Source organism: Temnothorax nylanderi, unplaced genomic scaffold (genome assembly GCF_030848795.1).
Source record: "Temnothorax nylanderi isolate EJ_2023f unplaced genomic scaffold, tnyl_v1.0 TNYL_tig0001_pilon, whole genome shotgun sequence".
In the NCBI taxonomy this organism is placed as follows: Eukaryota; Metazoa; Arthropoda; class Insecta; order Hymenoptera; family Formicidae; genus Temnothorax; species Temnothorax nylanderi.
Genome location: NW_027249063.1, coordinates 247668 through 266999, shown reverse-complemented (window position 1 = coordinate 266999; position 19332 = coordinate 247668). Strand labels below are relative to the sequence as shown.

The 19332-nt window shown below is 43.0% G+C and overlaps 1 protein-coding gene and 1 long non-coding RNA gene across 10 annotated transcripts in view; one reads left to right on the top strand and one right to left on the bottom strand.

The window, feature by feature from the left end:
• The window catches only part of LOC139769685 (uncharacterized), a 41077-nt gene extending 34630 nt beyond the window's left edge, over positions 1-6447 (bottom strand). Inside the window, exon 1 of the long non-coding RNA XR_011717619.1 lies at positions 6030-6447. This is a non-coding gene — a long non-coding RNA (uncharacterized lncRNA). The remainder of the gene's footprint in view (positions 1-6029) is intronic.
• Positions 1-18495, top strand: part of LOC139769164 (adenosine receptor A1) — a 164592-nt gene extending 146097 nt beyond the window's left edge. For all 9 annotated transcript variants that reach the window (XM_071700514.1, XM_071700434.1, XM_071700343.1 and 6 more), the window contains 2 exons: positions 4365-4593; positions 9268-18495. In XM_071700514.1, coding sequence (XP_071556615.1) covers positions 4365-4593; positions 9268-9928 — 890 coding nt within the window. In that variant the 3' untranslated portion in view covers positions 9929-18495. The remainder of the gene's footprint in view (positions 1-4364; positions 4594-9267) is intronic.
• The last annotated feature ends 837 nt before the right edge of the window (positions 18496-19332 follow it).

Here is a 19332-nt window from a genome sequence, read left to right as displayed (position 1 = left end):
TAGAGCAGCATATATCTCTCAAAGTAAAAAAGACTTGGATTGTATAAAAAGGATCTTCATTGAGAGAAATATCTATTATTTTCCTCGAATCAATGTCAATTTTTATGGTTAACAATACAAAAGCTTGATAAGGGCGGAACAATGTAGGACATGAAATAAAGCTTGTAACGAGATTGAAGTTTTAATGTGCCGATCGCGGGCGCAATTTCGAACTTCACGATCGGTCCCTTTCCAATAAATACGTCTGAACGTGACGCGACGGCAACTGGCCTGTCTGTAGCCGGAAATCCGGCCCTAACACGCGATTCCTCCTTTTTCCCCCCGCGTCCGTCGCGTCGCGTCGGCCGGAGGAACGTCTCCGGTGTGCGGCGCGCGACGTATGTACGAGAGAGAGAGAGGGAGATAGGAGAGAGAGGATCGCGCGGGGAAATGCTCGTGGATGTCCGTTCGTGCCTGACGTAAACCCCATTTCTACTGCGGACGTGAAGTGTCGGACGGACTTCGGCTTCGTTTGCGTGAACTCTGCCGGCGCGGCGCGGCGAGAACTCGGGAGAAACAAAAAGCCAACACCGCAGCGTATCCGCGATGCCCGGTAACCCGATGGCGCCGTAATGGATTGCGCAGTCGTGGGGTCGCTATAAGGGTGTACACGGATGAGCGAGTCAATTTCGCGGCGCGTAGCCGCACGAGCGGACCCGGTTCCCGTATAACTCTGCCCGCCCTGTATCTAATGCCGCAACGAGAGAGCGCCGTTCCATATCTTTCTCCTGCCCCTTCCTCTCCCTAGTCCCTCACTCGATTCTCCTCGCTCTCCTGTCCCATCTCGTCTCGTCTGGATGCTCCCCTTGGAAACCCCGATCACGGAGGCGGCGGCCGAACGCGGTGAATCCCCGCCGGTAATGCGAATACTTGGAGTACTCCGCGGTGCGGTTGGCGAATAGTTCGGTTCGGCGCTCGTGAAACGAGGCCCCGGCGAGCGAGGAGAAAGAGAACACGTGAGCGCGAGCGGCGGGCTGACTCGGTAAATCGATTAAAACAAATTCTGATCAGCGCGGATTCATTCGGTACGTAGAAGAATACCCCTTGGTGGAGGGGGGGAGGGGAGGGGGAGGGGGAGGGGGAGGGGGGAAGGGCGCACGTTCCCATGACGATGCTGCGGCACTGCGGCTAGACAGGGGACCCCGGATGAGAGATGGAGATATAGAGAAGGGAGATAGAGAGAATCAATTTCGAAGTGACGCCACGAGCGCTGATGCGGGATAATTTATTCCACGCATCAACCGCTGAATCGATCAGATCTCGTCACGCCGAAACGTACCTCCGGAAAATGCGATCGGCGAATGCGGGCGCCGGGCGCCGGGCGCCGGGCGCCGGGCGCCGCGCGGCGCGAACGCGACTACTACTGCAGACTGCAGAGCTTAATTCGTCGATACCTGAAGAGAGAGCAGATCTCTCGATTCTGCTTGCCGCGGTCTCTTCTCTGCCGACTCTCTCCCCCGGGTTTTTCGCCTACCCACCCGCGCGATATTTCATCCTATTAACCGGGACGGGGGTGGCGAAAGGCAGTTGACTTCCTTCGCCTTCCCGAAGCGCGGGCGGTGCAATTTGTCGCGTAATCATTTTTATCGCAGTGTAATATCCTCGCCAAAGGCGCGAACACGTTTGCAACCGTACAGAGTCGTTGACGTGTTGGTGCCACTACGTTTCGCGCTTCCCCGAAAGCGACAAGTCCGAGGTCGCCCTTGGTAAAAATGTCGCCTCAGCTTTGCAGCGAGAGAGTGTCGTCTATGGATATAACGTCGCGATGTAATTTACTTTATCTGCTGGAGCACATTTTCAGATATTTTTAATGCTTAAGCTTTAATAGCTTTAGAATTATTAATTCCTCGAGTATGCTGCACATGTATGTTTAGTCACCATTGACAGCTTTGCAGTAGAACCAATAAGAATATTAAATAAATGATTGATTAAAGTTTTATATTGCAAATATATATAAGTAAAATGGTATAATATGCTACAATTATACTATATGCTTTAACGTAAAACGTCAGTGCCAAGTACGTCAGTGCGAGATGGCGATAAGACGTCGAGAAAAAAGTTGAAATTATACGTGCAGAGGCTGCAACTTAGAACGCGCCGCTTTGTCCGTAATTTATAGGTGTTGATGACTTCTTAAAAGTGCTTTCGCCGCTCAATTAAGCCGCGCGGTTAAAGTCGTGAGATGCTCGGTACTTATAACAATGTACATGTTTTTTTTCTAAAATGTAATTTGAATACTTGATAACCCAGTGCGTCGTTTTCACGTCGGCGCGAGGGGCATTATCCCATTGTGCGCGGTATCTATTTACATAAGGAAACCATAGTAAATGAAAATTTATCTTATAAGGGTGAGTGAAGTCAGACAATAACAACCCGCGAGCACGGGTAAAGTGCAGCTACGAGGAAATGTATAATTATAATAATTATTTCTCGCGCGTACGCGCGCTGCATGCATATTGCATGCAGCGACGAGGCGATTGACTAATGAAAACTTCGTTCATTCCCGATGCTCGCAGTCAACATCGGCCTTTTCCTTCGAGGACGGCTCGTTAAACCCTGGCGTGAAAGCCCGATGCTCTAGCGTGCACACTTGGTGAAAAAAAAATCTTATTACGCATTTTATTACTCATAGAGCGCGCGGTGCGACCGAGCGTAACGGCATACGTTCGTTCTCTCTCTCTCTCTCTCGTGCAGAAGCGCGCAATCTTATTATAGCGTTATACTCCCCTAAGGACGTGACGACGTACGGATATTATTTCCTTTTCTCCGTGTCTTCGTCGGGTATTGATCTCGGGGAAATCCCCGAGAATCGAGGGAATATATCGCGTCGTGAGAGGGGCAATGTGAGGTAATGCGGATATTACGCCCCTTTCTTTCTGTGACTTTCTACAATTTGGTATTTCGCTTACGCCAGGCTCTACGTATGAACTTATGAAACGCTATAATCGTTGACTCGCAATAACAGCTGCGGCAGCGGCACCGTGGCCTTATCCTCGCCTTTTTTTGTCGCCGTCGTCGTCGTCCTCCTCGTCGTTGTCGTCGTTGTCGTCGTTGTCGTCATCATCGTCGTCGTTGCCGCCGTCTGAGTAAAGTTTTACAGCCGGCGTGACTGTTCGTTTCGGCCGACATCGTTTTGCAATTACTATGGCTTTTACGATTTGCCCGAGCAGAAGCTACGACCTCCGATATTATGCCCCTGTGGGCGTGCGTTGATTAAATGTTGGAGATTGGCCGGCCGCGTTCTCTCCGAGTTTTCTCTTCGGCGCGGCCGCGGCGGCGAAAATCAAGCGTTCTCCCCGCACTGCTTTAGTTGAGCGCGAAGCTGCAAAAAGGTTCAAGATGATAGTCTGCGTAATATAATAGCTTGGCACAAGAATACTCGGTCGAAGGCTGGCACTTCTGCCAACGGAAGAGGAAAAGTGCGGGACGTCTTAGACGCTCTTGGCAGTACAGGCGAAATCCTGGCGTCGTGCGCGATAGATCGGTACGTGTCCAACACGGTTATCCCGCGAATTTATATCACTGTCTGAAAATCCCACTCCAAATAGCGTACGCCGCGGCGAAGCGCGCGCGATCGATCGGAAAAGATGAGGTCTAACCCACTGGATTACATTTCGGATGGTAAATTGTAACGACACTGAATCGTGACAAAACGACCAGTTTATGTATCAGCGGATTTAGAAATAGAGAAAAAAAACAAAAGAATAAAATTTCTAATTTACACGTATATTAGCACGATTCACTGCCCGGCCATCTTCCACCCACCTCTCGATAATACCTATATAGTTAAAATTGAAATTACAGCTAATATTGTATTGCGAATGCTCAAGAACACGTTTTTTTCACAGATGTTAAAAAATATTGTTTTATTATATTCTGATTATACTGTCATTAAATTTTTGTGAAATGAATTTAAATTGTCACCTGTCATGTCGTGATGAAATCCACTTATCTAACAAGAAATTAATCGAAATAAAAGTTGTCTGAACCGTTCTTGCGAAAAGTTTTAAGAGATTATGAATTTCGTGTGAGGAAAGCGGCTATAAACTCGCGTGTATTGATTTCGGCAAGTTTTCGAGAACTGAGCTTACTCCGCTTGGAAAATAAACGATTCGTGTATTAATTTAGATATCGTTTCGAGCAATTTTGAGATTTTCACGCGATATGGGAGCATTACTCGAGGGTACATCTGCCCTCACGATCGCGCCTACAATGCAATTCGAACGCAAAAAGTGCGGAACGTCGGCTCTCTCGAGCGTTTCCAGATCGCAAGAACTGTTAGAAGCTAATTACTTTAATGAGTTTCACGCGGGTTCTTTTTCCAGGAAACGCATTCCTCGTGAACGTGGCGCTGGCGGACCTGCTGGTGACTGGCCTGGTAATACCGGTCTCGGTGATCGTAATCCTAGCGGGTTACGATGGGACTCCTGCGGAGTCCCTGGGTGCCTGCCGATTCGAGTGGACCCTCGAGGCTCTCTGCTTCCTGGTGACCGTACTAACGTTGGCCACAATCGCCGCCGAAAATTACGCACGTCTGTGTCTGCCCGCCGAAAGGTACAGTAGAAATGGAGAGAGAGAGAGACCCGCGTAAAAGGGGTGTTTCCGCAATTTAACGCGTCGACTGCTACGTGACATCATGATCGCGTTTCATTCTCTCCCGTCTATTTTATCTCAGAGATCCTTTTGCAGTTCCGCGATATTCGAGCGTGGGTATATATCACGCGAAATTGAGAAGTTCTCGGGAAGGACAACTTAACTGCAGTTAAGCTATTTTTCTATCCTTTTGCGTTTCTGATTGCTCTGTACTGTCAGTTTACATTCAACCAAAATATTCTTCATTGAGAATATTCTTCACAAACTAGATATAAAATATATTTTTTGTGACATTAGCATTTCTGTTAAAGACGAGAATAATAAAAACGAAAAAAATTTTGTACGCTTAATTCTAATTTCTAGATATTCTCAATTCATGTATGTTTTACAGTTTATATATCTTTTATTCTTTCTATATGTAAGCTGAAACTTATACAAATACGAAAAATAATTAAAGTTTATCTAAAACTAAAAGTTCTCAGATAACGATTTTTATAATGTTGCATTTTTCAATATAAGTTATTTTTCTGAGTAATTTCTCAATTATGTAAAAAAAAGAGAAACGAGAAAGATTTAATTATTTATATTCTTTAAATTTTCATATAATAAGTTATATATATATATATATATATATATATAATTATAAAGTTATATATTGTGTATAATAATACGCACATGAAAAATTGCATTCATGATCTGATGTAATTCATCTCGCAGTTGCTACTTAAAGATAGAGAAATTTTTATATTGCATGTGTCTCAATATTATCAGATTGTTTTTGTCCTAAAACAGTCAACAACATTACATACGACGCTCAGTATAATGACATCACGATTTTATGGGCGAGATGCGGAATATCGCTTTCATAATGCGATGGTTACCCAATATTTTATATATTTATGGCTTTTCCGGACAATACGATTACAGTGCTGTGGTGCGAAAACGCAATTCTAAAGTAATGACACACATTGTGTCTGGCTCGGTACTATTTATATGCAAAACTCCAACTTTCTATGCAAATTCATTTGCTGCGACATTTCCATTTGCGCATAGACACAGTTCCGGATTAAAATGTTTCCTAGTTAGCTTTCATGGCGCAGGCTGAACACGTAATAATGCAATTCGTCGTCCAATCAGCTAAACATCACGTTAATCCATATTATTATCATTCGGGAGCTCTCTCGTACACCACAATTTATATATTATTTAAAGAGTGCAAAAATGCTTGCTCCCTCTGCTCGAAAGGCTCGATTAACGCGCAAATGTACAAATCTACTCTGCGCGTTACCGATTACACCCGACAAATACGGCATTGCAAAAAAAACGATGCATATAGGTAAGCCGGGAAACGGAAGATTGATCAGCTTATTGCGAAAATAGTAGAAAATGGTGCTGACCTTTCGTCTGACCGTCGAAATGGCGCGAATCCAACTCTGGACATGAACGGTGACCCGGTGGCCCGATCAATATTACAACCCTGTAACTGCCATCGCTGGAGGAGACGAGTCCCCGCTATTACCGTTATCGCGTCGTCTCATCCGGAATACTTCCTTTTTTTTTTACTCTTCAACGGGAGACGTCGGCGGACCCGCTCGCGCCCGTGTGTCGACGGACGGCGGGTGAAAGGAGACGGCGAAACGCGTTGTCAGCGACGGAAACAGGGGGAAGACGGGGTGAGAGAGAGGCCCATCCGCCGTCGAATTAAGTGCCGGGGCTTCGGCGATCGAAAAGATATAGCACACGTGACCGTTGGCGTGATCAATAGCTGCTACATTCCTGCGATTGTCGGCGCTTTTTTGCCACCGCTCGCCACCGCGCGCGACTTCTCCCCCCCGTCCCCCTCCCCCTCCCTCGCCCCCTCCCCCCCCCCGCGTGTCGCGTCGGGGAAGAGGACCCTTCAAAGCGTCGCCTTTAACCCGCTCCGCTTTGTTTACGAGGTGGCGTTTGTCGGATACTAATTGAGCAGTCCGTTTCCGGAACGACGCGACACACACGGGCACGTTCAACGTTCTTGCCCAGCGGCCGCTTTTCCGTCACTTGCTCGGAGGGACGGACCGGCCGAACTGATGTTACGCGGTGTAATCGTTAACAAAGTTTGTTATTTGTCCCGTAGGGTGGCATGAAAAATGGATCGAACCCCGGGGTGTCTCGATTTGTCCGGACCGCCGCAAAAACTAACAAACTCTCGCTCGCGCAAAGGCCGGGCAAAAAGGGTTTCCCTTTTGGTTTGGTAAAACGCGGGGGGACGGGGGTTTTTTAACGCGAATTTTATCGGCTGGCCGCGGTTTTCGATAAACTAAATAAAGAACTTCACAGTGCGACGCTTGTCGGTTAATCAAACCGAACTGTTTGATATATAATCCAAAACGGAAATAATATTAATCTCGTTTCGCTTCGCAGTGATACATTCGACGAAAATTTTTGTCGATACTCGAGAAGCCTATCGAAAATTAAATTTCCTATAAATCGCCTTTTTTTTTGCCTCTTTCGATATGTCATCGATACAACTTGAGAGACGTATTCAAGTCTATTCGAGAGGTGAGAGAAGGAGGCACGGGGGAGAAAAGGAAGGAACAATCGATCTTATTCCGCGCGCTATCAGCGCCAATATGTGAAGATGGAGTTAAATCCATTTATGGTTAGCACGTAAACAAGCTTCCGAACTTCATCAAACTGCTGCCGACTACCGACTAACAATTTGCCTTAATAAACACTTGCATTATCCTGTGCAGCAGGAGATTGTCTCCATTCCCATGTAAATAATTCACTTCGATCAAAGGCGAGGCTATCTGGTTCTTGCAGGCGGGTCTTCATTTGGCGCGGTCGTAGTAACATATATACCAAAACCTGTGCTTGTAAAGCTCTTTGGTCCCCGGTGGCCTTACCGCCGTCCGCGACAATAGCGGCCGAAAATTACGCCCGCTTGTGTTAACTGTTTGCCAGCCGAAAGATAAAGCGAGTGCACCGGCGATTCCGGCAATCGATACCCACCACGTTCCTGCAATTCCCCACGCATGCACATTCTTGTTCTGTGCCTCGCCTCGGGGACGTTTTTCTCGTAACAACTCTCTATCTCCGCTAACGATTATCGAGAAATTTATGTAACCATTCTCCGGGAAAACATATATGTGCTTCCTTCTATTTCAAATCGTTTTGTTGCGACGATATTGCGGCGATTTTTTCGGTGGTAATCACACCGTAACTCGTATAATAAATTTCTAAGAAAATATCAGCTCTATATTCTCCGTATCTGGCTTTGATATCTTCACCAGGCAAGTGTTTCTAAGGCAACACCCTAAATACAGTAATATAGGCAAGTCGGGTCATCGTTCGGGCCGGAGGTCGGAGTTCCGGTGGGGACAGTAAAAAGGAAGAAAATTATGATCGCGCCTGTTTACTCACAAAAAGATGCTAGCCCGATGCATGGGAGAGATCGATAACTAGCCCTCCTTAAATTTGTGCCTTCTATTCACGTATTGTTACACCATTTGCAATATTTATCGTGTTATTACGTCGATGCCTTTTCACGAGCACATGAATATTTCAGGCTAATGTCTCTTATTATAGGCAGATAACATCATTAGAGCCGAAGAGAAGAGATGGTAATGTTATAACACACGCCTGGATATATCGTTATCGCTGGTGGCCTTTGCATGAAAATACCTCGCGATGGTTAACATCGTTGGGTGGATATGGGTAATGTAAACACAGTGAATGGGGTAGAAATCAAATTACTGTTATCAGTTTAAGCCATCGCGTATAATGGCGTATGGCGACCACTGCTTGAAACTTGGAGTTTGACGTTGAAGTGCTTCTACGGCGTTCTCTATCAGCGTCACGATCGAGTTCGTAATTTCGCATTCCGAGCGACGTTCTCTTTAGCTTGAATTGCCGGAATTCGTAACCGATAGCAGACGATCTCGGGGGAGAAACGACGACGACAATAACGACGACGACGACGACGACGACGACGACGACGACGTCGACGACGACGACGGCTGGCTTTTCATACGCACGCGGAAAGTTTCGCGACAATACGGCGTTACGGCGGAAGTATTTTAACCGGTCGCGTCAGAAGAATCACGGCGAACACGTGGACTCGAGGAAGTTTCCTCGCATTGTAAACGAGAAATCGTCCGCCAGCGCCGCTAACTTCGTAACTACCGACTCGTTTTTCAAGCCCCTCGTTAATCCGCAGACTAGTACGACCAACTCCGTAATTGCAGTCGCGCAGTGTATCACCGAGGGAAATATTTTCTTTAATTGAATACGCCGTATAAGAAAGCCGGGACTTAAACAAGCTCGTGATGCAATTAAGGGGGAAATATCCATCCGACGAGACAACGTATTATCTCCTGTTATCTCTATGAGAATTATTCCTAGGTGTATTCCAAAGTTGCAACAGCGAGCCGGGCTTAATGATGCCTTAGCAGTCTATATTCACATTACTTTAAAACTCTTATCACGTATCATCTTGGTTATATACAATTACTCAAAGCTACAGAGAAATTTGCGTACAATGTAACACTTGTTAAAACATCTCTCGTTATGAAGAACTTTAGGGATACCTAATGCGTACACCCTTTTCCTAGTTAATTCATTGATGTTTACAGCAACGTATTTCATATTTTCTAGATATGCCAGCTTGACGGCGGGTCATGTAACAGCTACGATCATCGTCCTCTGGCTAATCGCCGTGACTGTGGTGGCTCTGCAATCGTTCTTGGACATAGGTCCTGACTTTTGCCGCCGCAAGCTCAGCGGTATCGCGATGGAACAGGCGGTAGGGGCCGGCATATTCGTCGGACTGCCAGCTCTGACGACGATCTTCCTCTACGTGAAGCTGGTGATACGCGTACGACGGGCCACGCGGGGCTCGTACAAGCCGCCGGCCGCCTTCTCCTGGGACTACGAGCTCGCGAAGACAAATATGTGCAGCTGCGTGATGTTCGTCGTGTTCTGGTTGCCGTACGGCACGGCGGTCTGCGTGAATTCTTTTGTTCCAGTCAACGCGAGCGTGTTCTACAATCTGGCCTGGTTCGCCCTGTCCAAGTCCTGCTTCAACAATCTGCTCTACTGCGTCGCGGATCGCCACTTTCGCAGCGCTTACGTCAAGCTTTTTCACTACTGCTGCTGCAAGACCACGGTGAGCTTCTCGAGGAGGCCGCGCGGTAGCGAGGGTAGAAATTCGAGCGACGTGCGCCTCAGAGTGCACATCATTCACTCGTACGCGAGTCCGTCGTCTTGCCGTCCGGCTGTGGCCAGACCGAACGGACGTGACGTCTACGAGCTTTAGACGCGATGCCATGCGACGCACGTACAAGGTGCACAAAGCAGGGAGATGCCGTTGATAAAGATGTCCTCGCCGCATCTGCCTGGACGCGCTCATTACGCAATGAGCAGTCCGCTTTTGCGAAACCGCGGGCAATCGACGCACAAACGATGTCGCACCGGGGCTGCCCCCGGTATGGCCTTACAAGGAGTTAACTCATTTCTCTTGATTCTTACGGCTCGTCCTTCGATATTGGCTGAATTATTTTTGCATTGCGTAGTTTTTTTTTCGTTTTTATAAGGATGCCAGGAACGAGACCTTTTAAGCAGACTATAGTTTTGACATAATTGAAAACGTATACATTATCACATAAATATAGTGTATTTACGTGTATACATTTTATATTATTTATTAACAGTTTATATAAAAACACTTTTATTTTCTATTGACATGTACAATGACTCCTACGATATTATATCGTAAAAAGAAGCAATGAAGACCTAAGGAATTGGCACTAAAGATATATGTACGTTACATAAGTATTGTCATTATCTGTTTAACATTATCCGCATAGAAATTTTGCATCTCATTGGGCTTAATTGTAAAATATAGTCAGTTGAAATTAGTAATGTATTGCCCAATGATTTTGACGCTGATACGAATGGTTGCCGTCCAGTGGAAATGTTCTCTAAATGATAACTGTGGACTTGTATATTAGGATTTTGTCAGAGAGCTTATAAATGTCACATATATTTATGAATTGTGAAGGACACATTCTCCGATCATTCGGGACTGAAGTCCTAATCGCAAGGATGTCGAAAATGTTTAGCAATCGTTTATACGGTAATAACGCGGGGCGACGTTTTTTCGTTCCGGTTGAAATTTTTCGACGCGAATATCCGATTATAAAATTCAGCAGGTTCCTGGTGTTACCATATGTCTCGTTTTTTTCCCTTTTTTTTTAGATAGTGCACTTTCTCATTTATCGCGCAACGTCCATTCTCGGCGGGAGAGAAGCGGGAAGCTTGTTTCTTTCTTCGCGAGATCCCATCTTGTAACAAGGGAGAGACGAGTGTCTTACTTGCGACAGCATTTTATCTGGCTGCAAGACGAGACGTGAAACGCGGGCGAGAGGGAAAATAAGGTTTTCCCAATCTCGATTAAATTTCTCGACGGAGCTTACTGGCATTCCGAGAGGGAGAGATGCCGGCCGCGAAGTTATATACGTGCCCGCTGGAGGGGAGTAATTTACGCTCGGTGCACTATAAGTTCGCTATGTGTGAGATTTAAGCTCGACGAACACACGCGAATAGCGTCGCGAGCACCATATCCCGAATTATGGGCTCCGCCGCGGTAAGTCGACCGGTAGATGAAAATGCCGTAACGTTTAAGGAGGCACTTGGCGGCGCTCTCATCATCCCCCAAAGTTAATAACATTCCGGTAACGAGGTGAAGTCAAGTGGATCAGATAAGGGCGATTCGATGATAAAGATGGCAATAATATCAGTTAAAACTTTCAGTACTCTGCTCGTCTATTGATCTTGACGTTCGGCGAGATTTAGCGGGATCACTCTTAAAAAGGCAAGAAAAGAGTCCCTCTAGCCATTTATTATGTAAATCGGGTACGGTGTCTCTTGCGGGGGAAGGTCCTTTTGATGGCGATCAAATAAGGATCAAAGTCAAGTACCGTAATGTATCGCTTTATTGGCGAAAATAAAACTTTTAAGTATTAAGAGATATTAGATTCGGGGATAAATTTAACGGAATGTAAAATTTTCTCGCTGAAGAAAAATAGAATTAGATAAATATCGCGTTCCAATGCTATAACAGTTTAATTGCATACGCTCAAACATTACTTGCTTAACAGACGCCTTTTCTCGTCTTGTACTCAGATCGATTCGCTGTTTGCTTTGAAAATCAAAAATCTCATAGCGCTGCCACCCCTTTCGATCTATTTAATTTTAAATCCTACATATCGCACAAAACGTGATTCTCGATCATTAATTACGTATGTTTCCCCTAAACATATCTGGTTGCAAATAATTGCTATTATCCACCGAAGTACTGAATGTCTCCCTGAGAAAACAAGAACATATAGCACACTAATTACTGCCTCCCTGTCATCTCGACGTTGAAATAACTAAACTGCATCTACGCGTATTCGGATTAAACGAGGAGAGTATTAGAACTTATGTTCGACATATTGACGGCGGACATCATATTGACGGCGGAGAACGCGAACGATTTACGACGAAAGACCCGGGATTAACGCGAAAACACTTCTGCGCGAGTTGCGCGACTCGATCGTCTCTCGGCTCTCTTTCCCCGTGTATTTCGTGTAAAATCGGTTGGTGAATATTGTCGTGCCAATTATTCTGGAAAACGACGCCATTCTTCACCCCGGCCGGGTAATTCGTTACGTGCCGCGCGGCGATGCGTTCGCTTTGCTGTGTCGCGTTTTCTCGGGACAGACACCGTTTTCAGGGATCGCGATTTATTTAGCAGCGTTTCATTGGAGGACACTCGCACGCGAGTGACATCGGCATTCGCTCTATTCGCGAGAATGCGCTTGCTCCGTCCATACACGCCGCACAGCTGCGATCGCGAGTATCAGATTCGCGACGGTATATACATTCCAGAAAGAGCTTCTTTTAGAAAATCCGTTCCAGCGTTCCTGAATGACGTGCTTAAATAATCGTCAACTTGCATTCTGAATTTCGCGTTTGAATATATTCTGATGTTCACGTATGCGCAATTTTATTTTGCAGCAGGGAGCAAAATTATTGCAAATCTAAATAGTAATACATGTTACGTGTGTGTTATTTCGTTGGAAAGCTAATCAATTTTTGTTATTGAAATGATTAAGTTGACAATGTACACGGAATTGTTTTTTTATATCAAAATTATTGTTATTTATGCTTCTTGTATAACTAAGTCAATATGAGTTATATTTATGGCAGTATGTTATTTTTTATTTCTCGAGACAGAAATAATGTTTTATGTAATTCCGGGTTTTGTTATCTAAAATTGCGCAAAATTGTCGATAATATTTTATCAGATTCACGAGGCTCAAAATATTTATTACATCTTAAAATCTCGTTTGCAGATTACACAGTTAGTAGCTTTTATTAAATGTTTTGTACATTCCACGATCGCGGCTTTTCGGTTATTGCTAATCGTGTATTCAAGCACATATCTAATCATGCTTTACATCTAGAAATTCATTCTGTTATAATGTATCTTAATAATTAACAATAAAATGCGTATGACATTATCGCGCGCGTATTTGTGTAAAGTGGACGTGTTAAGACGTGTCAATATCGCTTTCCACTTATATTTCCATATCGTTGAATTCAACACTTAAACTGACACGAGTCAACACGCGTAAAAAGAAAAAAAAAACATGTAGGAAAACATGTATATCGTTTCTAATTATGTGACCTTCTCAAAATGCAATTTAGAGTATGTAACTGCATTGGAGAACGTAATCGAGCATATAAATTACGGTCTCACCTCGCGTACGTAAGAGAATAGTGAAGTGATACTTATGTATATATGTAGCTAGAGAATCTAACACACAACTATATACTGATACGTGTATTGAATTGATAACGCGCTGTTACATGATCGATGCTTCGACCTAGACATGTAATGGGGCCATATATTTGTGACTGACAAACAATAACGATGATCGCATTACGAGTATAAGCGTCAAATCTTTTTATTCGCATATCGGAGGAGAAGGTATAAAAATAGACGAAGGTGCCTCGCGTGACATAGAACAATGTTATTTCGAAATTTATGGACTTCGCGTGGACTTTAGGTTCAACGATATTTCTTCGAGGAAGGATATTTCTCCGTTGCGACTGCTATAGTCCTACTCGGAGTGAGTTACTCCTTCTGTACGAGTCAACTTTTTTTATTGCAATAATCATTTTTATCGATCGCTTCAAGAAACTTAAACGGATTCTTAAAAAAACTTTCGAAAATAGAATATCATAATTAACAACGTTTTTTTTTACCTGAGGATGCATGTATGATTAAATTAGAGTTTTAAAGCAATAGAGTTTTATATACGAGGTGATATCAATTTCTGAATTTATAATATCAATACCAATGATTTTAATGTCCAAATTAACAAAAAAATTTACGTCGAAATGTTTGTCACTTTTACTAATAAAAAGTAATTAATAATAGCAATTTTTATATGGTTCTACCGTCGTTGCTTTAAAAAACAATAAAGAGAGGCAAAAGAGAATTGAAATAGAATTTCTAAATAAGAATTTAAAATTTTAGTGTATTAATATAGTTTTGTATATTTAATCCGGTGGACGTACGTACGCGCAAATATGAAAAATTGATTTATGTATTTATTCTCAATGCGGACAATATTATTTTTTAATTCTGATGTATATGATAATCCAGTTAAAAACTTTGCTGATCGAAGTAACGTCACAATGGACAAAAATATTTTTTATATCAACACATCACACAGAGTTTCAAATCAAAAATGTAATATGTGTAGTATTATTTTTGTGACTGGGTAGGTATTTTGCATTGGCGGATCCAGATATAATTTTTATGAGAAGAGTGTAATTATATATGTATACACGAAATGCGAACGTAATATTTTGCAAAATGGAAAAATGATGAGGGCTTGAAAAAAATTTTAATGAGTTAAAAGATGAACTTTATGCCGACAAAATCAAATCTTACATCGCATAAAATTCTGCTCTCTGGTTCCGCCGCTTGCGTTTCGAGGTTTATATTTACAAATAAGCTTGCATATATATTTACTGTATATAACTCCATCTTATAACTGTATTTAATTGATAATTACTGCAATGGCGTATCTCTCATGACTGTGTCTATAATGTCGTATTTTACGCGCCTTCTGTCAATCTGTGATCACACTTTTAGGTATGATTGTTCGGGTAGTATGGTACGAGTGTACATTATATCGTTCAAATTTTGCACACTTTATCCGATTTGGATCAGAGCTGTCTCGATTATCCAGGATAATACTCCCGCGGTGTATCCTCGTAGGCGAAATTAAGCGTAGAAAGCAACATCTTGTCAAATACATGATGAAAACAGTTTGATATTCTAAGCGATGATAATCGCCTTACAAAGTGTGCTAAGTTTGACTAACGATCCTCGCGGACGTTGTGTGCAAAATTTGAAATTGAAATTTAAGCGTCTTTTACGACGAGAACTTTGATAAAACACCCGGCGAGTGGCCGCGCGCGTTGATCAAATATGCGAGAGGAGAGAAGTATTCGGCACGCGGGAGAGATTTTATCTAAAGTTCCGTCGCGCCGAAACCGGGTTTTCGGAAACGCGCGGGCAGGCGTGGCAGCAAGTGCCGCTGGTGATAATGCTTGAAGGAAATGGGACCAGGAATTTTAGCTTGTCGCGACTACCTTTCCCCAACTAAGTATATACTTTTGTATCGTCCGCTTCGTTCATTCCCCGCGGAACGTTCGGAATTAGAAGTGCATTCGGAGAGATTCGCGTATTACCACGTGGTCGCGAAACTTATTGCGTTCGATAGAGAATTCCCATCGGCGCGTATCCCGTAAACGAATTTGCAAGTTCGAGAGATAGGGGAGAATAGTTAAATGAACTTGGCTTTGTCTGTTTCGCGTACTTACCTTAGCCGTTAACTTCCAAGCAAGCATCTAAGTTAAATAAACGTCCTATCTATACTGGTGTATTGTATTTCCGAATGTACGTTGGTATGTCCTCCGTGTATACGGCGCGTGTGAGATGCGTAGTTATGCGTTTGCGAACACGTCTATTGATATGCATATGAGAGAATATCGACGGTGAACGTCGAATACGTGGGTGCGATGTGAAGATCGACAGGCACTGCATGCTTTCGATATATACCTACTCTCGTGCGATTACTATAGTTATCTTACAAAGTTTTCCAAATCAAAAGCAAATTTATTTTCACTTTAAGCGAGAGATGGAGATTTCTTTTTCATGCGTTTCATGCCGCATATTTTTGCGCTACGTCTTTGACGTGTTAAATACCGTAGCTTATGCAGTGTCCGTCCATGAAATAGATTTTTCTATGAAAGAGATACAATGTATTCTTAGTTACGACTATATAATTAATATTATTATATAATAATGATTTAATATATCAATTATACAACAATGATCGAATTCTTTTCGAGCGACGATTCTTTGTAAGCGTATAACAGCGCACAATTTGTATCTAGAGAAACTCGTTGTTTTTATTAGTAAAAAGTGGACGATTGTTTCCGTTGAGAACAATAAATTTTATTTATCCGCGACTGAGAGAGCGCGATTAGTTTGCGATCGATGTAGTTACTCGTGCATAACTGTGATTTTATTCTCTGCATAACGGATGAGTCATGAGTCCTCCGATTAACAGCGAGCGACATTCTGTCATACACTAGCAACATCTGTTTGTACTTTTAATTATCGAAAAAACATTGTTTCACGATAAATACAATTGAGTTTTATATACCTCGAGTAATTGTGAGATACGCTTATCAGTCTGATCTCTTTCCGTTTGTCGTTAACAATAATAAGGGCACAATCGACAAAATTACAGCGCCGCGCCGGTAATTACAGCGCAGAATATCGCTGTAGAAACGCCCCCTGAATAAGGTGCATATGCTTTTTATGTCCTTGATTCATCGAATTAAAAAGCAGGTCAGACTTGTTCGTGTTCATTCGTATCTCATTTGCGTATCTGGCTAGTGCGTTATAGACCGTAGCGGTAGATGTGGTAGATCATGTTAGACGACTAGCGGATAGCGGAGATAGATGTCTTAAATAATAGGGAAATGGAACACGCATTCCCGGCGCGCTCTCCTCGAGCGTAATCCCAGCGTGTAGACGGTCGTGCGAGACGCGGACTGCAGTGTCGTCTCGCAACTTTTCCGACTGTCCTCAAGACCTCACCCCGAAGGATGCGATTAATTCTAACGGGTTGCGTTCGAACTCGTCGGGGCGAATTCTCGTCATGGTGGGATGCGTGTCCCGACGGAGAGGCCTCATTCTAACAAATTTGTACCGAGCGTCGGAAATAATCATATATATCGAAGTAAGTGGAGGCGATTATGGCGAGCGCGCCGTGTGATTAGGACCTGTACTGTAATCATCGGGACGCATTTCATTAATACTGACGTTTTTTCGTGCGAATTCGTTAGAACCAGTTATTGTCGGAACACGCACTCGCTATGATTATACCCTTGGGATATGATCGTGGTAGGTATACGTGTTTCGACAGCATCAGGCTCTAACGTGCGGGGCATCACTCAGAGTAATTCAAATGTATCGAAATAAGCTTCAGCGGCTGCATTAATATACAATAGGTTGATAGATGCACCGGGCGGATCGAGTGGACGATCAGGAACAAGGGATGTTATTAGACGATACAGTTTTTTCTCTCTTTGCTATATCAAGATATTGTTTCTATCGCGCTTTAGGTATCGATCAAGATTCAAATCTGTCTATACTTTCAACTTTACGTAAAAATTATTTATATCGAGAGGCACCTGTTGATTGAATTATCGACCGCTTTATTTTGTAAATTGTACAATCAAATTCTGTGGCTTATTTTAATGTATTTGATTGATTCTGACGTTCCTCTACGATTTCGTTGTTGGAACGAACTTTCTGCGGGACACGCGAATCGCCGTGGCTCTTTGATTCGCTGCTTCAGACTTCGTTGCCTAAGCAATTGTAATCTGTTAATCTGCATACGTTCGCAAATAGCGCGATGTGATCACGTAGATTTAATACGTGAAGCAATTTGCAACATTATTTATGAGCATATCATCGAATATGCCATGCGGTCTCTCGATGCACAAATAAGCGTGCTATTAATGATCGTTATATCGAAGTCATCGAGAAGCACTGTATTCGAAACTCTGAGGACCACGAACTCACAATAACGTTTGGACCTACGTAGATTATACGTCTTTTTTTTTCAACGAGTAGTAGCTGTCGCGATCGAGGCGTACGAGTTACGGAAGGAAGGATGTCTTTGTACGTCCGAGCCGCGTTTATACGCGTAAGAAAATTGCAATATTAATCCGTTGTAACGTAAAAAAAAAAAAAAAAAACGGGCTACCAAACCCATTTATCGGTGTCGTGTCGTGATAAGTGTCCATGCTGTCTCGTAACAAGACTTGCGAACGTAATGGCAATTGTCTAACAAATTGATAATCAACTGTTCCGACTCGATTAATACGAGAGTAGCAAAAGTAGAAGTCAGGTCGATGTGTGTTGTGTTAACTAGCGTGTAGAGTAGCGTGAGGCTAGTTTGTAGAGCGAATACGTAGAGCAATCTGCGAAAACGTTAACACTATCCCTCTGGCCGTAGCAAAAAAGAAAAAAATCGTAAAATCGACGCAAACTGTACCACAACAAATGGACTATATAGATGTATTTATTTTGTACTGAATGTATTTCGCATTGATGTATATTTTTCGTGAGGGTCGACGTAGCGCCGTAGCTACGTCGAGACGGCATTCTGATTTTGTGGCCACGTTACCGCGGACTGTGTAAAATTTTATAATGTTGTAATAAAAGTGCGTTTCTCTCTCTTCCTCTTTCTTAACGTGCTGTGAAACGTTGATGCAACAAACGCTCTAGTTACGTAGGCGTGGTAGATCGATGAAATGCCTTGTCGTAGAAACTCTTGAGCATAGTTAACTTATCCTACATAATTCCGTAAATTCCTTAATTTCTTCTTATTATTATGATTAGTTAAATTCCTAGTTAATCTAATTTTTAGATCGTAGACCTTAGTCTTACGTAGTTGCGTTAACTTCGTGCATGCCAAAGATTTTATCGGCGTGGTCAGCGCCGAATGCGTCTTCGATTTCAATTCAATCAAATGCATTTTAAACGATCGAATTTCAAAATAGAAATTTATAATTTTATTTGCCGTATATCTCGACACATTTGTACGTTTTAATATATAAAATTTTCATGTTTGCAACTAATCTTTCCAATATTTTTTTTTGCATGAAATAGCAATTAAAATTTATAAATAGAATTCTGGATTCTGACGCGAATAACAGACGTCGAACGTGGGCTTTAGCCGATAATTCATTTCATTTATATATTTTGTTCCATCTAACACGCTTTACTTCAGTTGGGAACGGCTCTCTTGATAAAAAGAAATAAACTCACCCGGATCACCTTCGCGTATTTTTGTATCGGCGCTTTATGTTCCTGCTGACCGTGACCACGTTTACACGTCGTTATTAATCGGGTTAACGTCTATAGTTATAACTTCTTAAAACGCATACTGGTTCACACGAAAAGATGTTATTTTGAAATCTGAAAATTTTAAAATTTCGATCTTGTCAAAGAAACACAACAGATATATTTTTATCATTTTATCTTAAGTTGGCAATGCAATCGTAACGACTCAT